The sequence below is a fragment of the Eschrichtius robustus genome, chromosome 12 (genome assembly GCF_028021215.1).
Source record: "Eschrichtius robustus isolate mEscRob2 chromosome 12, mEscRob2.pri, whole genome shotgun sequence".
Classification (NCBI taxonomy): domain Eukaryota; kingdom Metazoa; phylum Chordata; class Mammalia; order Artiodactyla; family Eschrichtiidae; genus Eschrichtius; species Eschrichtius robustus.
The window spans coordinates 11,284,707-11,307,956 of NC_090835.1; the positions used below are offsets into that span (position 1 = coordinate 11,284,707).

At 36.7% G+C, this 23,250-nt stretch overlaps 1 protein-coding gene across 1 annotated transcript in view; it reads right to left on the reverse strand.

Annotated features, from left to right (window-relative positions):
- Positions 1-23,250, reverse strand: part of ARL8B (ARF like GTPase 8B) — a 62,083-nt gene that overhangs the window by 11,176 nt on the left and 27,657 nt on the right. Inside the window, 3 exon segments of the mRNA XM_068557928.1 lie at positions 6,569-6,662; positions 7,304-7,377; positions 8,730-8,810. Coding sequence (XP_068414029.1) covers positions 6,569-6,662; positions 7,304-7,377; positions 8,730-8,810 — 249 coding nt within the window.

Consider the following 23,250-nt stretch of genomic DNA (forward strand, 5'->3'; position numbering starts at 1 on the left):
TTTTGTGAGTGTGTATGTGTATGATTCTGTGTGTGATTTTGTCTGTATAGCTCTGCTTTTACCCTTTGTCCTAGGGTTCTGTCTGTCCTTTTTTTTTTTTTTTATTGCTTAAAAAAAATTTTTTTTTCTTAATAATTATTTTTTTTTTAATTATTTTATTTTATATTATTTTATCTTCTTCTTTCTTTCTTCCTTTTTTTCCTCCCTTTTATTCTGAGCTGTGTGGAGGACAGGCTCTTGGTGCTCCAGCCAGGCGTCAGGGCTGTGCCTCTGAGGTGGGAGAGCCAAGTTCAGGACACTGGTCCACAAGAGACCTCCCAGCTCCACGTAATATCTAACGCTGAATATCTCCCAGACATCTCCATCTCAACGCCAAGACCCAGCTCCACTCAACGACCAGCAAGCTACACTGCAGGACACCGTATGCCAAACAACTAGCAAGACAGGAACACAACCCCATCCATCAGCACAGAGGCTGCCTAAAATCATAATAAGGCCACAGATACCCCAAAACACACCACCAGACGTGGACCTGCCCACCAGAAAGACAAAATCCAGCATCATCCACCAGAACACAGGCACTAGACCACTCCACCAGGAAGCCTACACAACCCACTGAACCAACCTTAGCCACTGGGGACAGACACCAAAAACAACGGAAACTATGAACATGCAGCCTGTGAAAAGGAGACCCCAAACACAGTAAGTTAAGCAAAATAAGAAGACAGAGAAACACACAGCAGATGAAGGAGCAAGGCAAAAACCCACCAGACCTGACAAATGAAGAGGAAATAGGCAGTCTACCTGAAAAAGAATTCAGAATGATAGTAAAGATGATCCAAAATCTTGGAAATAGAATGGAGAAAATACAAGAAACGTTTAACAAGGACCTAGAAGAACTAAAGAGCAAACAAACAGAGATGAACAACACAATAAACGAAATTAAAAATTCTCTAGAAGGGATCAACAGCAGAATAACTGAGGCAGAAGAATGGATAAATGACCTGGAAAATAAAATAGTGGAAATAACTACTGCAGAGCAGAATAAAGAAAAAAGAATGAAAAGAATTGAGGACAGTCTCAGAGACCTCTGGGACAACATTAAACGCACCAACATTCGAATTATAGGGGTCTCAGAAGAAGAAGAGAAAAAGAAAGGGACTGAGAAAATATTTGAAGAGATTACAGTTGAAAACTTCCCTAATATGGAATAGGAAATAGTTAATCAAGTCCAGGAAGCACAGAGAGTCCCATACAGGATAAATCCAAGGAGAAGCACGCCAAGACACATATTAATCAAACTATCAAAAATTACATACAGAGAACAAATATTAAAAGCAGCAAGGGAAAAACAAGTAACACATAAGGGAATCTCCATAAGGTTAACAGCTGATCTTTCAGCAGAAACTCTGCAAGCCAGAAGGGAGTGGCAGGACATATTTAAAGTGATGAAAGAGAAAAACCTACAACCAAGATTACTCTACACAGCAAAGATCTCATTCAGATTCGACGGAGAAATTAAAAGCTTTACAGACAAGCAAAAGCTAAGAGAATTCAGCACCACCAAACCAGCTTTACAACAAATGCTAAAGGAACTTCTCTAGGCAGGAAACACAAGAGAAGGAAAAGACCTGCAATAATAAACCCAAAACAATTAAGAAAATGGTACTAGGAACATATATATTGATAATTACCTTAAATGTAAATGGATTAAATTCTCCAACCAAAAGTCATAGACTGGCTGAATGGATACAAAAACAAGACCCGTATATATGCTGTCTACAAGAGATCCACTTCAGACTTAGGGACACATACAGACTGAAAGTGAGGGGATGGAAAAAGATATTCCATGCAAATGGAGATCAAAAGAAAGCTGGAGTAGCAATTCTCATATCAGACAAAATAGACTTTAAAACAAAGACTATTACAAGAGACAAAGAAGGACACTACATAATGATCAAGGCATCAATCCAAGAAGAAGATATAACACTTGTAAATATTTATGCACCCAACATAGGAGCACCTCAATACATAAGGCAAATACTAACAGGCATAAAAGGGGAAATCGACAGTAACACAATCATAGTAGGGGACTTTAACACCCCACTTTCACCAATGGACAGATCATCCAAAATGAAAATAAGTAAGGAAACACAAGCTTTAAATGATACATTAAACAAGTTGGACTTAATTGATATTTATAGGACATTCCATCCAAAAACAACAGAATACACATTCTTCTCAAGTGCTCACGGAACCTTCTCCAGGATAGATCATATCTTGGGTCACAAATCAAGCCTTGGTAAATTTAAGAAAATTGAAATCATATCAAGTATCTTTTCCGACCACAACGCTATGAGACTAAATATCAATTACAGGAAAAAATCTGTAAGAAATACAAACACATGGAGGTTAAACAACACACTGCTTAATAACCAAGAGATCACTGAAGAAATCAAAGAGGAAATCAAAAAATACCTAGAGACAAATGACAATGAAAACACAACGACCCAAAACCTATGAGAAGCAGCAAAAGCAGTTCTAAGAGGGAAGTTTATAGCTACACAAGCCTACCTTAAGAAACAAGAAACATCTCAAATTAACAACCTGACATTACACCTAAAGCAATTAGAGAAAGAAGAACAAAAAAACCCCAAGGTTAGCAGAAGGAAAGAAATCATAAGGATCAGATCAGAAATAAATGAAAAAGAAATGAAGGAAACGATAGCAAAGATCAGTAAAACTAAAAGCTGGTTCTTTGAGAAGATAAACAAAATTGATAAACCATAAGCCAGACTCATCAAGAAAAAAAGGGAGAAGACTCAAATCAACAGAATTAGAAATGAAAAAGAAGAAGTAACAACTGACACTGCAGAAATACAAAGGATCATGAGACATTACAAGCAACTCTATGCCAATAAAATGGACAGCCTGGAAGAAATGGACAAATTCTTAGAAATGCACAACCTCCCGAGACTGAACCAGGAAGAAATAGAAAATATGAACAAACCAATCACAAGCACTGAAATTGAAACTGTGATTAAAAATCTTCCAACAAACAAAAGCCCAGGACCAGATGGCTTCACAGGCGAATTCTATCAAACATTTAGAGAAGAGCTAACACCCATCCTTCTCAAACTCTTCCAAAATATAGCAGAGGGAGAAACACTCCCAAACTCATTCTACGAGGCCACCATCACTCTGATACCAAAACCAGACAAAGATGTCACAAAGAAAGAAAACTAAAGGCCAGTATCACTGATGAACATAGATGCAAAAATCCTCAACGAAATACTAGCAAACAGAATCCAACAGCACATTAAAACGATCACACATTATGATCAAGTGGGGTTTATCCCAGGAATTCAAGGATTCTTCAATATACGCAAATCAATCAACGTGATACACCATATTAACAAATTGAAGGAGAAAAACCATATGGTCATCTCAACAGATGCAGAGAAAGCTTTCGACAAAATTCAACAACCACTTATGATAAAAACCCTCCAGAAAGTAGGCATAGAGGGAACCTTCCTCAACATAATAAAGGCCATATATGACAAACCCACAGCCAACATTGTCCTCAATGGTGAAAACTGAAACCATTTCCACTAAGATGAGCAACAAGATAAGGTTGCCCACTCTCACCACTATTATCCAACATAGGTTTGGAAGTTTTAGCCACAGCAATCAGAGAAGAAAAAGAAATAAAAGGAATCCAAATTGGAAAAGAAGAAGTAAAGCTGTCACTGTTTGCAGATGACATGATACTATACATAGAGAATCCTAAAGATGCTACCAGAAAACTACTAGAACTAATCAATGAATTTGTTAAAGTAGCAGGATACAAAATTAATGCACAGAAATCTCTTGCATTCCTTTACACTAATGATGAAAAATCTGAAAGAGAAATTAAGAAAACACTCCCATTTACCATTGCAACAAAAAGAATAAAATATCTAGGAATAAACCTACCTAAGGAGACAAAAGACCTGTATGCAGAAAACTATGAGACACTGATGAAAGAAATTAAAGATGATACAAATAGATGGAGAGATATACCATGTTCTTGGATTGGAACAATCAACATTGTGAAAATGACTCTACTACCCAAAGCAATCTACAGATTCAATGCAATCCCTATCAAACTACCACTGGCATTTTTCACAGAACTACAACAAACAATTTCACAATTTGTATGGAAACACAAAAGACTCCAAATAGCAAAAGCAATCTTGAGAAAGAAAAACGGAGGTGGAGGAATCAGGCTCCCTGACTTCAGACTATACTACAAAGCTACAGTAATCAAGACAGTATGGTACTGGCACAAAAACAGAAATATAGATCAATGGAACAGGATAGAAAGCCCAGAGATAAACCCATGCACATATGGTCAGCTTATCTTTGATAAAAGAGGCAAGAATATACAGTGGAGAAAAGACAGCTTCTTCAATAAGTGGTGCTGGGAAAACTGGACAGCTACATGTAAAAGAATGAAATTAGAACACTCCCTAACACCATACACAAAAATAAACTCCAAATGGATTAAAGACCTAAATGTAAGGCCAGACACCATCAAACTCTTAGAGGAAAACATAGGCAGAACACTCTATGACATAAATCACAGCAAGATCCTTTTTGACCCACCTCCTAGAGAAATGGAAATAAAAACAAAAATAAACGAATGGGAACCAATGAAACTTAAAAGCTTTCGCACAGCAAAGGAAACCATAAACAAGACGAAAAGACAACCCTCAGAATGGGAGAAAATATTTGCAAAGGAAGCAACTGACAAAGGATTAATCTCCAAAACATACAAGCAACTCATGCACCTCAATATCAAAAAAACAAACAACCCAATCCAAAAATGGGCAGAAGACCTAAATAGACATTTCTCCAAAGAAGATATACAGATTGCCAACAAACACATCAAAGGATGCTCAACATCACTAATCATTAGAGAAATGCAAATCAAAACTACAATGAGGTGTCACCTCACACCGGTCAGAATGGCCATCATCAAAAAATCTACAAACAATAAATGCTGGAGAGGGTGTGGAGAAAATGGAACCCTCTTGCACTGTTGGTGGGAATGTAAACTGGTACAGCCACTATGGAGAACAGTATGGAGGTTCCTTAAAAAACTAAAAATAGAACTACCATACGACCCAGCAATCCCACTACTGGGCATATACCCTGAGAAAACCATAATTCAAAAAGAGTCATGTACCAAAATGTTCATTGCAGCTCTTTTTACAATAGCCAGGAGATGGATGCAACCTAAGTGTCCATCAACAGATGAATGGATAAAGAAGATGTGGCACATATATACAATGGACTATTACTCAGCCATAAAAAGAAACGAAATTGAGTTATTTGTAGTGAGGTGGGTTGACCTAGAGTCTGTCATACAGCGTGAAGTAAGTCAGAAAGAGAAAAACAAATACCGTATGCTAACACATATATATGGAATCTAAAAAAAAAAGAAAAGAAAAGAAAAGAAAAATGATCAGAAGAACCTAGGGGCAAGACGGGAATAAAGATGCAGACCTACTATAGAATGGAGTTGAGGATACGGAGAGGGGGAAGGGTAAGCTGGGACAAAGTGAGAGAGTGGCATGGACATATATACACTACCAAATGTAAAACAGATAGCTAGTGGGAAGCAGCCGCATAGCACAGGGAGGCCAGCTCGGTGCTTTGTGCCCACCTAGAGGGGTGGGATACGGGGGCGGGATACGGAGGGAGACGCAAGAGGGAAGAGATATGGGGACATACGTATATGTATAACTGATTCACCTTGTTATAAAGCAGAAACTAACACACCATTGTAAAGCAATTATACTCCAATAAAGATGTTTAAATAAATAAATAAATAAATAAATAAATAAAAACACCCAGTCCCGCACAGCCTGTTTTAGTGTCTGGGCTGCCGCAGGCTCGCCACACTCTACCCCACCCTCCCCACTCTGCTCTGTGCTCTAGAAACACTGGCCTCCTCCCAGTGCCCCACCTCCTCCTACCAAAGAGCCTCTGCCTGCAACTCTCTTTTCCTCCAGCTGTCACATCCCTCACATGCCTACACATTCCTCACATCTCAGCTCAAGCAGCACTTCCTCGGAGAATCCTTCCTTCTTCCCTCAAACTACATTAAGTCTCCCCTCTAACTTACAACTCGATAGCCCCTTGTACCTCTCCCTTGTAGCACTGATCACAGCTGTATTATTCAAATGATTTCATACCATCTACCTAGTTTCCTACTAAACCATAAGCTCCATGATTGTAGGAAGCATGTTTCTTTTCACTTCTGCTCACTACTATTTCCCCAGGACTAAGCACTGCTCCTACTACATATAGTTCAATAAACAGCTGGTTAAGAAATGAATAAACAGCACACTGAGCAGTATGGGGCAGATACTCAGTAAATGTAAGCCTTCCAGGCTTTAAAACAAAAGACATTTTACTGATTTCAAACACAATAAATAAAAATGTGTAATTATACTCGTAATAATATAATTATAAATATTATAATTATATAATGTAAAATTAACCAGTATTCCATACTCACTGGAATTCCTTGTAACTGTGGCTTATCTAGAAGATTATGTAGTTCATTTCGCGAGGCTTCTATCTTTTCACGATCTGCAGCATCTATCATGTAACTTTAAACAAAAATAAAGTGATCTCAATGTCTCCACCATATTCTTTGATGATCGCAATTAATAGATTTTTAAATTTTCTTAATTTATACTACTGTAACTGTTCATTAAAATAAAGTCCTCGATTTTAAAAGGCTTGCACCCAAAAATACTTTTTAATAGACTGTTCTACAGATACAAACTGCTATATATAAAATTAGATAAGCAACAAGGATATACTGTATAGCACAGCGAATTATACCCATTATCTTGCAATAACCAATAATGGAATATAATTAAAACTACTGAATCACTATGCTGTATACCTGAAACCAACACAATATTGCAAATCAACTATACTTCAATAAAATAAGTAGATAGGTAGACTTCTTAGAGGACTAATACATGATAGCAAAACATTTATATCCATTAGCTCTTAGCTACATAAAAAACAAATAAAACTCTCATTCTATCATTCTGTTTTTAAAGTCTGATGTTAATGGGATTACACTAAGAGAATATCTAAGAAAGACTGTTATTGCCCAAAATAAAAATTGAGCCTTTAAAAGTATGAAAAACAGCGTTTTCCCTTGAAACCTAAACTGACTGCAAGGGGGGAGACGGGGGGGGGGGGGGGGGGGAGAGCGGGCGTGCAAGCGGCTTACACAATAGCGTTGACCCCTCTGCAGTACCGTTCCCACATGCTCCGGAAGCGGGGCTGTCCTCCTATGTCCCAAATCTTCAAATCAAGATAGACAGTTCTTAATAAAGATATTTCAAATAACACATTGAAGAAAAAAGCAGCAGAAGGAGGGAAGAAAGATCAAGCAGATATGCTCATTTCCACAATGTTAGAGCCAAACTGCTTTTGAAAACCTTGAGGTCAAACAAGCTCTTAATCTGGAAGTTCTTGGGGCCACTTCTAACTTGAAGCTCATACTGAATATGTTTACATTAGATCTAATAGGTGGTGCTTGAGCAAAGATTTAGTTTTTGTGCAATACTTCTTTGCCTGTTAACCAATAAATTTCCAATATTGAAAATACGTATTTTTTGAAATAGCACTCTTAGAATCTGCATAATCAGCCATCATCCATATTTGAAGTCCAAGACAGAAAAAAACAGTTCATTCAGAATCTATTTAAGTTTAGTTGTCTGATTGGGTATATATTAACATCTAATCGTTTTTAGTTATTCTGTACATAACAGAAAACATTCCTACCTAGGTGCTTTTCTTATATAAAATTATTTTATCCATATGAAAGCTACTACCCACAGTAATTTCACTATTATGGCTACTCTGTAGGGCTATGTAAAGGTCTGAAGTCATGATATTTATCTTTAGGAGGCTTCCAATTTAGCCACAGACATTGGAAACACGCATGAAGACACACACATGAAAAATTAGCAGCTTCATTAGATAAGCTACGGAAAGAATTCAGCAAACAGCTTCTGTGAACCACAAGAACTGGGTAAAATGGCCATTAAGTTCAGGCTATAGAAGTAAATTCCCCCCATGGAACAAGGAATACAAAAATAATAATACTAATAAATTAAAAAACAGTCCAACAGTCCACAATTCAAACCTATCAAACTTACTCTAGAAACAAAATTATGTTAAACTAGTTAACTTTTTACTGTTTTATAGTTTTAATTTTAGGGCTTATTAGCAAAGAAAGGGAAAACCAGTTTACCATATTTGCTACCACAAATGTAATACTAAATTACCAACATTATAAACAATTATTATCTTTCAATATAAAATATTACTCATGAAATAATGTAATAGTATCACATTTCAAATACTCTGAAGATGGGATTTTTATTTCCTAGGAACACCTAAATCCCAAATAATACTTCTGGCAACCCATATGCTAAGTTTTTTATGGGCACTTAACAACATTTCAACACACACATTTTGATCTATTAGAGCAAGAAAGAAAAAAAACTTGATTTACACTCTTCTGGAACAAGCCCACTCATTAATTAAGAACTGCCAATACTCATGTAAAACGCAAAGAAACAAACAGAAAAATTCCTAGTTTGTATCTGCTAACAATGTAAATCAAGTATGGCAAGAGGCTGACGTACCTTTATTGTGACGTTACCTTTAGTTACTTTCCTCATGTTGAAGCCCACTGTAGGTATCATATCTTCACTGAATTGACCTGACTGAATGAAAGAAAACATTTTTAGACTAATCGTTGTTTATTAAAACATGTAACACTGCAAACCTTTCACATCAACATTACTCCGTACCCAACTTAGCAAATAACTAATTTTTTAGTGACGATAACAATATACCTTAAGAAAACACTCCTAATAGCCATAAATCTTGAAGAGGTGCATTATTTTTTTCATTCAAAGACACAGTCTTCCATTAAAGATACTTCTGAAACTACTATAATTTTTTACGTATTTTTAAGTTTAAGAAAAGAAATACCGTACAACTACATATGAACATTTATTAATTCGTCCACCTATACGTGAATTTTTGCATACAAGGTACAAGTAAATCAGAAGTAAAAGTTCAAAGTTTTCTATTTTTAGGACTGAAATTATTTTGACAATACTCTTAAAATTCACTGTTGCTTTTCTGAGTCAGTCTTTTAACAAGGCTTATAAAATGTTTTCTTCATAAACATGATCCTCCCTTATGTAATCAATTATATTCTCTTTTTGGTTTCCCACCTTCCTGTCAGAAGACTAAAATTAAATATCTTCTAACAGTATTTATATTTTTAAATTTAAAATGTTCATCCATCTCGGATTTGATTACACAATGCAAGAAAGGTGCTTTTTACAAATGTATAACCTATAGTCACCTCACTCCTCATTTAAAATTTATGTATTTATTTATTTACTTATTATTTATTTTTGGCTGTGTTGGGTCCTCGTTGCTGTGCGCAGGCTTTCTCTAGTTGCGGCGAGTTGGGGCTACTCTTCACTGTGGTGCACGGGCTTCTCACTGTAGTGGCTTCTCTTGTTGCGGAGAACGGGCTCTAGGTGCGCGGGCTTCAGTAGTTGTGGCATGCGGGCTCAGTAGTTGCGGCTTGGGGGCTCTAGAGCGCAGGCTCAGTAGTTGTGGCGCACGGACCTAGATGCTCCGCAGCATGTTGGGTCTTCCCAGACCAGGGCTCCAACCCGTGTCCCCTGTATTAGCAGGCGGATTCCTAACCACTACACCACCAGGGAAGCCCTCACTCCTCATTTAAAAATCCACACTTTCCTAACTAGATTGATGTGATACACCAAATTCCATTTAGAGACAGTTCTATATCTGAGTCTTCAATTCTTTTCCATTAGTCTGTTTATTTCTAATTGGAAATAAATTAGGACTACATTAATTACTGTAGCTTATCCTATATATTATTCTATATAGCAGATCAAGAAGTTGGAATGTTCAGGAATGTGTTTCATCTCTCGCATTTGAAATAAACTTTAGAAATTAATAATTCTGTTAAAATACTAACTGTCCTTTATCAACTCTTGATATTTAACCAAGTCTCTCCACCTAGGCACATGGTGTGTCCACTCAAACATTCAAATCCCTTATATCGTTCAGTGAAGTATCATAATTCTCTCCTAACAGGTCTTCCATCTTTCTTGTCATATTCTTTATTTTGACTGCAATTATGAAGTACACCTAATGAGTCACAATTGATACTGATTTTATATATTTACATATTCATATATTTTATTTGCCAAATGTTTATTTCTCAAGTGACCTCTTATTTATTAGGTACAGCTCAGGATTATGAAATATATCAACATGGAGTAATTAAACAAATGGAACTATTTTCAAGGCCCTAACATCGGCCAATTGTTCGCCACACATTCATTCCAAAACTGTCTACAAGTACCAATTGTACCAAGCACAATGAATTCCGATTTTACAAATTAATTTCTTCTACATAACCCCAAAAGTGCTCTACTTTTTTATTTTTCCCCTCCTGTTCAGTGGAGTTTGGGCTAATCTCAGAAAAAATGTGAAAGAGAGAGAGGAGAGAGAGAGACAGAGACAGAGAGAGAGAAAGAAAAAGAGAGAGAGAAAGAAAGAAAGAGAGAGAAAGAAAGGAAGAAAGTTAACACAACCATAATCACTACTTTATTTATACATACAGACATTATAATTCTCAGAACTTTCACATATACGATTTATATGTGAAGATCTAGTCATGATATCAAAACTACATATATCAAAACTAGCCATAACACAAGAACAAAAAAATATAACCTGATTAAAAAATGGGCAAAGGTAAAACCAAAGGCACAATCTATGAAAGAAATAATAAGATAACTTCATTAAGAACTTCTGCTCTGCAAAAGACAATGCCAAGAGACTCGGAAAACAAGCCACAGAGTAAGAGAAAAATATGTGCAAAAGATATTCCATAAAGGACTGTTATGGGAAATATACAAAGAACTTTAAAAACTCAACAATACGAAAACAAACAATCCAATTAAAATATGAGCCAAAGATCTTAACAGACATCTCATCTAAGAAGATAAACAGATGGCAAATAAGCATATGAAAAGATGCACCACATCATGTGTCACCAGGGAAATGCAAATTAAAACAATGAGATAACACCACAAAGCAATCAGAGTGGCCCAAATCTGGTACTCTTTGATAACACCAAATGCTGATGAGGATGTGGAGCAAGAGGAACTATCAGTCATTGCTGATAGGTTTGCGAAATGGTACAGCCACTTTGGAAGACACTTTGACAGTTTCTTACAAAACCAAACATACTCTTACCACACAATCCAACAATGACACTCCTTGGTATTTACAAACTTAAGTCCACACAAAAACTCACACATTAAATGCTTACAGCATCGTTATTTATAACTGTTAAAACCTGAAAGCAACCAAGATGTCCTTCAATAAGTGAATGGATAGACTGGTACATCCAGACAATGTTGTATTATTCAGTACTAAAAGAAATTAGCTATCAAGCCACAAAAGACATGGAGGAGCCTCAAATGCATATTTAATGAAAGACCCAATGTGGAAAGACTACATACTGCATGATTCCAACAATATCACATTATGAAAAAGTCAAAACTATGAAAACAGTAAAAAGACCAGTGGTTGTCAGGGGTTGGAGAATGAAAAACAATATGGCAGTTCCTCAAAAAATTAAAAATAGAATTACCACATGATCTAGCAATTCCACTTCTGGGTATTTACCCAAATGAAAGCAGGAACTTGAAGAGGTATTTGTATAACCATGTTCACAGCTGAATTATTCATAATAGCCACAAAGTGGAAGCAACCTGAGCACCCACCTGCAGATGAGCAGGTGAAGTGTGGTCTAGTCCTACGATGCAGTATTTTTCAGCCTTAAAAACCTTATTCATGGACTTGAGGACACAGGGAAGGGGAAGGTGAAGCTGGGACAAAGTGAAAGAGTAGCACTGACATATATACACTACCAAATGTAAAACAGACAGCTAGTGGAAAGTAGCTGCAGAGCACAGGGAGATCAGCTCGGTGCTCTGTGACCACGTAGAGGGGTGGGATAGGGAGGGTGGGAGGGAGGCATAAGAGGGAGGGGACATGGGGATATATGTATACATACAGCTGATTCACTTTGTTATACAGCAGAAACTAACACAACAATGTAAAGCAATTATACTCCAATAAAGACGTTAAGAAAAGAAAACCTTATTCATGCTACACCGTGGATGAACCTTGAAGACATTATGCTAAGTGTAAGGTCAGTCACAAAAAAGACAAATACTTCATGATTCTATTTAAATAAGCAGCCTAGAGTAGTTAAATTCATAGAGACAGAAAATAGAATGGTAGTTGCCAAAGGCTAGAGAGGGGGAAACAAGGAATTAATGCTTAGTGGGTACAGAATTTCAGGTTGGGAAGATCAAAGGTCCTATAGATGGATAGCAGTGATGGTTACACAAAAATGTGAATGTATTTAACAGTACTGTACACTCAAAGAGTTAAGATGGTAATTTTGACGTTTTGTGTGTTTTACATTTTTTAGAAATGTATGATGTAAAGGGAGGCAATTATCACTACCATGTTACAGAACAAGAAATAAATTCCCAAGGTCACATAGCTCAATAGTGGTGGATTATATCTCTTAAAGATCGCCATTGTGAACTGTAATAGGCTTTAATTAATACCTGAGGAGAGGTCTGTATGAGATAATGGCTCATTTATTTGGTATATTAGGAAAAGGTACTATACATAATAAACCAGCCAAAAATTGTAGCTAAAGATTTTAGGTACCAAAACTTTTAAAACAGCTTGCACAGAAAGCTTTCCAAAATGAAATACATACTTGGTTAACTTCTCACAGTCTATAGAACATGATTTAATGTGTTCTTGGTGTTTCAGGGTTATTTTATAAATTGTAAAACAAGAAAACTAGGGACTTCCCTGGCAGTCCCGTGGTTAAGAATCTGTGCTTCCCAGAAATCTCTTTCATTCCTATACACTAATGATGAAAAATCTGAAAGAGAAATTAAGGAAACACTCCCATTTACCATTGCAACAAAAAGAATAAAATACCTAGGAATAAACCTACCTAAGGAGACAAAAGACCTGTGTGCAGAAAACTATAAGACACTGATGAAAGAAATTAAAAATGGTACAAACAGATGGAGAGATATACCATGTTCTTGGATTGGAAGAATCAACATTGGAAAATGACTATACTACCCAAAACAATATAGAGTCAATGCAATCCCTATCAAACTACCAATGGCATTTTTCACAGAACTACAACAAACAATTTCACAATTTGTATGGAAACAGAGAAGACCCCGAATAGCCAAAGCAATCTTGAGAAGGAAAAACGGAGGTGGAGGAATCAGGCTCCCTGACTTCAGACTATACTACAAAGCTACAGTAATCAAGAAGGTATGGTACTGGAACAAAAACAGAAATATAGATCAATGGAACAGGATAGAAAGCCCAGAGATAAACCCATGCACATATGGTCACCTTATCTTTGATAAAAGAGGCAAGAGTACACAATGGAGAAAAGACAGCCTCTTCAACAAATGGTGCTGGGAAAACGGGACAGCTACATGGAAAAGAATGAAATTAGAACACTCCCTAACACCACACACAAAAATAAACTCCAAATGGATTAAAGACCTAAATGTAAGGCCAGACACTGTAAAACTCTTAGAGGAAAACATAGGCAGAACACTCTATGACATAAATCACAGCAAGATCCTTTTTGACCCACCTCCTAGAGAAAGGGAAATAAAAACAAAAATAAACAAATGGGACCTAATGAAACTTAAAAGCTTTTGCACAACAAAGGGAACCATAAACAAGATGAAAAGACAACCCTCAGAATGGGAGAAAATATTTGCAAACGAAGCAACTGACAAAGGTTTAATCTCCAAAATATACGAGCAGCCCATGGAGCTCAATATCAAAAAAACAAACAACCCAATCCAAAAATGGGCAGAAGACCTAAACAGACATTTCTCCAAAGAAGATATACAGATTGCCAACAAACACATCAAAGGATGCTCAACATCACTAATCATTAGAGAAATGCAAATCAAACTACAATAAGGTATCACCTCACACCAGTCAGAATGGCCATCATCAAAAAATCTACAAACAGTAAATGCTGGAGAGGGTGTGGAGAAAAGAGAACCCTTCTACACTGTTGGTGGGAATGTAAATTGATACAGCCACTATGGAGAACAGTATGGAGGTTCCTTATAAAACTAAAAATAGAACTACCATATGACCCAGCAACCCCACTACTGGGCATATACCCTGAGAAAACCATAATTCAAAAAGAGTCACGTACCACAATGTTCATTGCAGCACTATTTACAATAGCCAGGACATGGAAGCAACCTAAGTGTCCATCGACAGATGAATGGATAAAGAAGATGTGGCACATATATACAATGGAATATTACTCAGCCATAAAAAGAAAGGAAATTGAGTTATTTGTAGTGAGGTGGATGGACCTAGAGTGTGTCATACAGAGTGAAGTAAGTCAGAAAGAGAAAGACAAATACCATATGCTAACACATATATATGGAATCTAAAAAAAAAAAAAAAAAGTTCTGAAAAACCTAGGGGCAGGACAGGAATAAAGATGCAGACATAGAGAATGGATTTGAGGACATGGGGAGGGGGGAGGGGGGAAGGGTAAGCTGGGATGAAGTGAGAGAGTGGCATGGACATATATACACTACCAAATGTAAAACAGATAGCTAGTGGGAAACAGCTGCATAGCACAGGGAGATCAGCGCGGTGCTTTGTGACCACCTAGAGGGGTGGGACAGGGAGGGTGGGAGGGAGACGCAAGAGGGAGGGGATATGGGGATATATGTATACGTACAGCTGATTCACTTTGCTATACAGCAAAAACTAAAACAACAATGTAAAGCAATTATACTCCAATAAAGATGTTAAAAAAAAAAAAAAATAACCTGTGCTTCCACTGCAGGGGGCTCGGGTTCTATCCCTGGTTGGGGAACTAAGATCCCACATGGCACGCGGTGCGGGCAAAAAAAAAAAAAGTGAAAATACTTAAAATAGTTAAAAAAAAACCAAAAACCATGAAAACTAAATTTGGTAACCCTTAAGGGCCCTTCTGGCAGTAAAATTTTATGATTATGATCATCAATTATAGTACCAGCCCATGATAAAATGATGTATGGGGCTGCAGTATACACGGCTGCCCCTGAACTTTCATAAATGTTCATCTCTCTCTTCACCATTACTTCTCACTGCTGGCAGATGTTAACAATAACTTTCCCTAATTCACCTGGCACTGCTAATCTGCAATGGCTGAAAATTAGGTAATCAAATCTTCGGGTTTTTAATCCCCAGATGTCTTGAGTACAGCAAAATGTTCAAAAATCATTCATTAGCTTTGATGAATGGATTTTGTGGTATAACAACTTTACAGATTTGGAAGCATTTTCAACTTCTTTCTTCGTATCAAATCTTAATCGTCACTTTTCAAAGTTTGTGTTGAATGACTAAACCACTAAGTTGGCAGTTGTGCTCTAAATAACAGAATTTATTTCTATGCTGTCGAAATGCCACTAAACTGAGACTAGCAATTCAGGAAACAAGTAGATGCTTTAAAAGTACTACTTAATTATAACTGATTCACTTTGTTATAAAGCAGAAACTAACACACCATTGTAAAGCAATTATACTCCAATAAAGATGTTTAAAAAAAAAAAAAAAGTACTACTTAATTGTGTATCATGCTATTTATTTTAACAAACACTTAAATAACATGAAGCACTGTTCTAAGTACTTAGCAAATATTAATCAATATTAACTTACTTAATCCATATAACAACCCTATGAAGTAAGTAGCATTATCCTCATTTTTCAGATGAGAAAACCAAGGCAAAGACAGGTTAAGTCATTTGCTCAAAGTCCCGTCATTTCTAAGATCTGTGAAGAGAAGTAAAAATATGCTTTCATACCTGTCTTCCTAAATAGTGTATGAAACATAAACTGACCTTCACTTAATAACTCAAATTCAATATCACAAGTGGCACTCACTGTGATTTTGTGACAGTGGACAGAACTGCAGTTATCAACGTGTACCCAAAGTCACAAGGTAGTATCTTTGGAATTTGGCTTGGGACAAGATAAAATTGAAGCAAAATAAGATGGTAAAAAAAAGACTATCTCAAGGTCCAGGAATGTTATCACCAATTACACTACTTACTAACCACATGCAAGTCATCTTACCCTCAGGATTAAGCTTTCTTAGTAGAAAAAAAGGTACTTGGAAGAGTATTTCCAAAATCACTTCCAGCTCTAACATTTATGGTTTTATGTTTTATTCATAGGCCTCTCATTTAAAATATAGTTAAGCAAGAGATGAATGCCTACAGCAGTAGGAAAAATGTGGCTCTTTTTTTTTTCTTCCAAAAATTCATTAGTATACCAAAGGCAAAAAGCAGACCTTGTCCCATAAAGTTTTGTTAGTGTCAACTTCAGCACACAGAGCTTACCTAAATTTATTACTGCAGATGGTAGGAATGAGGCAAATAGAAAAGGGGAAGGAAAGAGAACAACCAAGGTAAAAGTTAACACCAGGAAGGCAGAAAACATGAGGCAGTGGACCTGTAGTAGTGAAAGGACACTTCACTGAGCGTACTCTAAGACAATAAGAATGGGGGAGGGGTCTATTCTTTGTAAACAGGTTAATGTACAGATATGTACCATGCAGCACTGGCTGCTTATATACCATGATATCTGACACTAGTGAGAACACAGTGAAATACTCATACATTTCAGGGCTTTAAAGTAGAGATTCCAAATGGAACAGATTAGACTTCACCATTGCTCTTTTAAATGAACAAATGCAGATATCAAGCTATTAACAACATGGGAGAAGAAGTTTCTCTTTGTTTAATCTGTTCCTCTGTAGTAGCAGTCCAATCCAATTCAATAAACTTTAAACACAAGTGGAAAAATACCTGCTTTGACAAATGTCTCACAGTCTCTTTCTCTAAGAATCTTTTTATTTTTTAAGGCTTTAGTTATCAAGCTACTTTGTAAAGACAGAATGGAAGAGCACAACAAAAGACTCATACTAAATTTCTCCTTTCAGCCAGAAGAAACTACTTTCACATGTTAAGCAGAGTGGTCTTCTCACACTATGACTCAATTGTTTAATCGCCAAAATTTACACATTTGACAAGTGAGAAGATATGGCCAATACATACACAAGTTAGTCGTTTTTCTTTCCAAGAACTTTAATTCAAATGGAAAACTGTTATTATCAATACCAACTGTCCTAGTTTGTAGCATTATTATGGTTCTTATATTTCACTAATAAGTAGAATTACTGATAATGTTACTCTTATATTTCAACTTACAATAGTTAAAAAAAAAGAATGGCAACCTATTTTTTGCTGAAGTTATTTAAAATGAAAGGTAGATCTAGGGGAACTTTTGATGAGGAGTAGGGTATTTCCATGATCTTAAAGTGTACCCCACAAACCACGCATCAGCTGCAGAGGGAAAAACAAGCAATTATACAATGGAGAAATCAGACAACCTCTTGACTTCACGTGGACTTCTCAGATGGACTTCATGTGCCTACACAAGTATTACTACGAGGACACAATATCCCCCATATACTATTTCAGCTGAGAATGCATAAACTAAATCTAATCATGAAGAAAGATCCAAAACAGAGGAACATTCTCTTAAAAAGGCGGGGGAGGGAGGGTAATTTTCCAAAGATGTCAATGTCATAAAAGATCAAGGCTGTAAAAATGTTTCAGACTAGATAGAGGGGACTAAAGAGACATGACAACTAAATGCAGTACCTGACCCGAGAATGGATCCTGCAATGGAGAACAAAAACGCTATAAACAACATTATCGGGTCAAGTGACAAAATAGGAAGAGATAAAATGTGAGGTATCATTTTCTAACATAATGAAGTTGGCAACTAAATTAGTTATGCAAGGGAATATTCTTAAACTTAGAAAATACAAACTTAAGTATTTAAGAATAAGGGCCATGGTGCATAGATCTTACTTACCTAAGGTGACACACGCAGTGCATGAATGATAAAGCAAATGAAGTAAAATGTTCGACCTCAATAAAGGGTATATAAATGTTTTTTGGAATGCTTTTATTCCCGCAAATTTTCTGTAAATTTGAAATTGTTTCCAAATAAAAGATTTCTTAAATGGAATAATCAAATATCATCTTCTTGTATATCATATCTAGGACACAACTAGAATTAGAAGATAAATTACCTACTACAATAGTAGTGAAATTCATGAATACATTCAGTCACAAGGAATTATGACAACTAGTTCAGGAACAAGTCATTGCTAATCCTGTTTTGTCCTTTAATATTCTAAAAGGATACTAACTTACAAATGTCTTCTAATAGAAAAATCCATGTTTTATAGTTTCAGTATAAGGAAAAAGCCTCTGGGCTTTAAAATCGGCATTTTAAAATCTACTCCAATGTTTTAATACTTATTTATAAGCTGGGAAATGAATTAAACATAGTGTGCTCTTCCAAGTCTAAGTTCCTCTTAGTTTTGGGGAAAACTGTCCCACTTAACACATATTCTTCTTCTTTTCTTTCTGAACGTTTCATATAGTAGTTACCACTGTGAACACATACATCGTATCTAAGGATATCTCCCTAAAACCTCTTTTTAAGGGGCTAGAAAAGATCATTCACTACAGCAGTATTTCAAGGATCACACAATGTTCATTTTCTCTCTACTTTAGAACATTTTGGACAACATTTCCTTAAATAATTTCCCAAAAGACAGTAATTTGTTCTCAGTTTTATGTGCCAGAGTTACTTCCAACTACAGACATAATTCCTTCCCACAGGACATAAGTTTAAAAGCATATGTCAAGATTCATTTGAGATTTAAATATTACTAACCAAGGAATAACATCTCTCAAAATCCCAGTGGGTTTGTTTTTGTTTTTTGTTTGTTCTGAGAGGGAGGGATTCTCTTCAGTCCTTACCAGAAAGAATTAAGTAGCATGCAATTTTTTTTAATTTTAGGTTTCTTAGGGGCATAATCAATTAAGGCCTCTCATCTCCAAATGGCCCAGACTCTGAAAATGGGCCATCATTCCAAATAAACCAAACTGAAAAGTTATTTTTCTGAAGCAAACCAAGTAATAAAAACTTTGTGCAAAATCATAAATTTCCAGGATTACCCTTCAAAAAATGGTGTAATTTGCAACAATACTGACTCAAAAAAACACTTCTAACTCTTCAAAAAACACTAGCCAAAAAGATAAAGGCATCCTTAGGTTCTGGCACGGACCGGCCCCCATGTAGACTGTGGTCTAGATGCCAATGTTTTCCATCTGGTCTGCCAACTCAAACTGACTGGCAGCGGCTTCCACGTGGGCACAGTGAGCGCTGTGCTCTTCTTTCATCTGTGTTATCCACACAGATGAGGGAGAAGGGCTTGCGGCTCTCATGCTAGGCACTTACATTACAAACTCTGCTCTAGATGTTCTAATGTTCTAATGTCGGCAGGCCAATTATAAAAGCCCGCTTCGCAGATGATCCAATCATCAACAGCAGACACAGATAATGAATCTGTATTGTAATGATTCACAAACACCTATTATTGTTCACCCCCTCCTTTATGGTTTTATCAACCCACAAAGCTACTTTGCCTCTGCCTTTATTCATTCGTTTATTTATTCACTCACTTATTCAACAACAGAGGGAAGGAAAAGAAAAGAAACTAGGAAACAAATATAAAAACATCACACAACAAATATATTCTACAGAGGAGATAATACAGGATGACTGGGTACCCAAGGAAAGCCTCTCTGAAGGAGTGATATTTAAGGCTCCAGACCCACTCGGATGCATAATATTTAATATTCAACCCTTAACTGCTATACTGGTCCTCACAAACCACTCAAGAAATGTCTCTCTGCTGTCAGAGGCACTCTTGATATACTTGTGGACTGAAGACCACTCCTTTAAAGGGTCCAGTTAGGCAAGTCTCCAGGTTTTTTTGTTTTGTTTTGTTTTGTTTTGTTTTTTTTAATAGAGTTTGGAGAATGAAAGCAAAGGGGTTGTTTTTTTTTTGTTTGTTTTTTGTTTTAATTTATTTTTGGCTGTGTTGGGTCTTCGTTTCTGTGTGAGGGCTTTCTCTAGTTGTGGCAAGCGGGGGCCACTCTTCATCGCGGTGCGCGGGCCTTTCACTGTCGCGGCCTCTCTTGTTGCAGGGCACAGGCTCCAGACGCGCAGGCTCAGTAGTTGTGGCTCACGGGCCTAGCTGCTCCGTGGCATGTGGTATCTTCCCAGACCAGGGCGCGAACCCATGTCCCCTGCATTGGCAGGCAGATTCTCAACCACTGCGCCACCAGGGAAGCCCAGTCTCCAGGTTTTAGGATTGAAATTGCCAGGGTTTTTTTGTTTTGTTCTTTTTTGATGGTAAATTTATGGTAATTTGGCAAGCAGTTTTGCCTTGGGGGGGGGGACTTCAGGTGAACAGTTTATTTTTCAAGTTAACTATTGGTTAGGTTTTATTTAATACACCCCAAATAGTAGCAACATGAATTAAAAGTTATTTTTCGGTAGCAACATTAAAACTAGGTGAAAGACACTATGTTTTCTTTGATAAGAAGCTATGAAATCTGAATATAACAGATGAGAATTCTTTAGATAAGAACTTTTTACTAAGCATAATGACATAGGGAACTAACTAATTAAATGCCTGTCACTCTAACTCAACTCATTTCAAACAACTAATTAATCCCTACTGCCTGCTAATACCAATAGAGCTACTATGCAGCAATCTCCTTTACAAAGACAACTCTTGAGGATTAAAATGTTCTCAAACCCACAATTTCAATTAGGAGCCTGAAAACTCTCATTCCTGCTAACCTCTTCTCCTGAAGAAAATTCACTTCAAAAGGTTTCTAATGACTATTTCCTATGTTCACTACAACTTTCATTAACAGCACGTTAGTAATGGTTTTACTAAATCTACATCCAAAGAACTGCTGAAGAAAATCAATTTGCTAGTGTACAGAACAATTTGCTAGTAAGCATCCCTAGTCAATCACTGGGAAACCACACCACAGTGCAGCATCTTCACTCAGTCAGAAATTCTGATGATGCAATAACAATGTAAAAAAGGGCCCCAAAAGAAATCAGTGCTGGAGAGCTTTAGCAAATACAGTATTTGCTAACTTGTCAAGTCATTAATATGTCTGGATGTATTTCCCACGAACATCAAGAGTCCACTATAAATCTGTAATAAATACTTGTATCTTTATATGAAAAAAGCCTACTAATCTTCACACGTAGGATGAAGCAGGTTCTGAAGTCAGAAGCACGAGGGTCAGGGGAATTCGCATACAAGTCACATTTTTCAGGACTTGATGCTATTACTACTGCTTGGTCTCTAGACAATTCAACTACTTTTTTAATTTTTACTTTCCTTTGTAACAAATACCTTTTCATAAAAAAAGTGACAAGAAAAAGAAATTAAAAGAATCCAAACTGGAAAGGAAGTAAAACTGCCATTGTTTGCAGATAACACGATAGTACATATAAAAAATTCTAGACACCACCAAAAAAACTCATCAATGAATTCAGTAAAGTTGCAGAATACAAAGTTAATATATAGAAATCTATTGTGTCTGTACACACTAACAATGAACTACCAGAAAAAGAAAGCAAGAAAAAAAATCCCATTTACAACTGCATCAAAAAGAATAAAATATCTAGGAATAGACCTACCTAAGGAGGTAAAAGACCTGTACTCAGAAAACTGTAAGGCACTGATTAAAGAAATGGAAGATGACACAAGATGTAAGATGATATACCATGGTCATGGATTGGAAGAATAAATATTGTTAAAATAACCATATTACCCAAGATAATCTACAGATTCAATGCAACTCCTATCAAAATACCAATGGCACTTCTCACAGAAGTAGAACAAATAATTCTACAATTTGTACAGGAACACAAAAGACTGAGTAGCCAAAACAATCTTGAAATGAAGAACAAAGCTGGAGATATCACGCTACCTGATTTCAAGCTATTCTGCAAAGCTACAATAACCAAAACAGTATGGTGCTGGCGGAAAAACAGACACATAGATCAACGGACAGAACAGAGAGCCCAGAAATGAACCCACACTTGAAACTGAGTCTCCCTAAAACCAAGTTCCCTTACCAAGTTTATCATTAATCTCTCTATCCTATACTTTATTCCCTTTCTTATCTCCTCTGACCTCAATCCTGTGCTAACTTAACACTAATCAACCAGATGGATGACTGAAACTGCTGTTGTTGATGACATCGATAATGTACTAAAACTGCTATTATAGATATCATCATATCATCATTAACGTACAAACTCAGGTTGTTCTCCAGGGCAAGATGAGCTAACAGACCCCCAACCCATGGACCACTTGGCAGATAATCATAAACCAGACTCCCAAAACTTCAATTAAGAAATGTCCCACGACAATGATTAATCCCAGCCTCTTTGTTCTCCCCCCTTTAAAAAAACAAAAACAAAAAACTAATTGAAACACCAAGTTGGAATGGATCTGAGGCTTGCCTCCTACTCCCTTGCTTGGCGCCCTGCAACATATCCTGACTTTGCTGCAAACTACCACTATCAGAGTTTGGCTTTCGGCACCATGGGCACACGTGCCCTTTGCTGGATTTCACACTAGATTAATTAATCTATGACAAAGGAAGCAAGAATACACAATGGGAAAAAGATAGCCTCTTCAATAAATAGTGACGGGAAAACTGGACAGCTACATTAAGTGTAAGAACTAAAGTCGTAAAACACCTAGAAGAAAACATAGGCCATATGCTCTTTGACATCAGTCTTTTTTTTTTTTTTTTTTTAGTATTTTTCAATTTGGCTGTGCTGGGTCTTAGTTGCAGCATGCGGGATCTTTGTCGAGGCATGTGGGATCTTTTTAGTTGTGGCATGCAGGATCTTTAGTTGCAGCATGAGGACTCTTTTAGTTGTGGCATGCAGGATCTAGTTCCCCAATCAGGGATCAAACCTGGGCCCCCTGCATTGGGAGAGTTGAGTCTTAACCACTGGACCACCAGAGAAGTTCCTTGACAT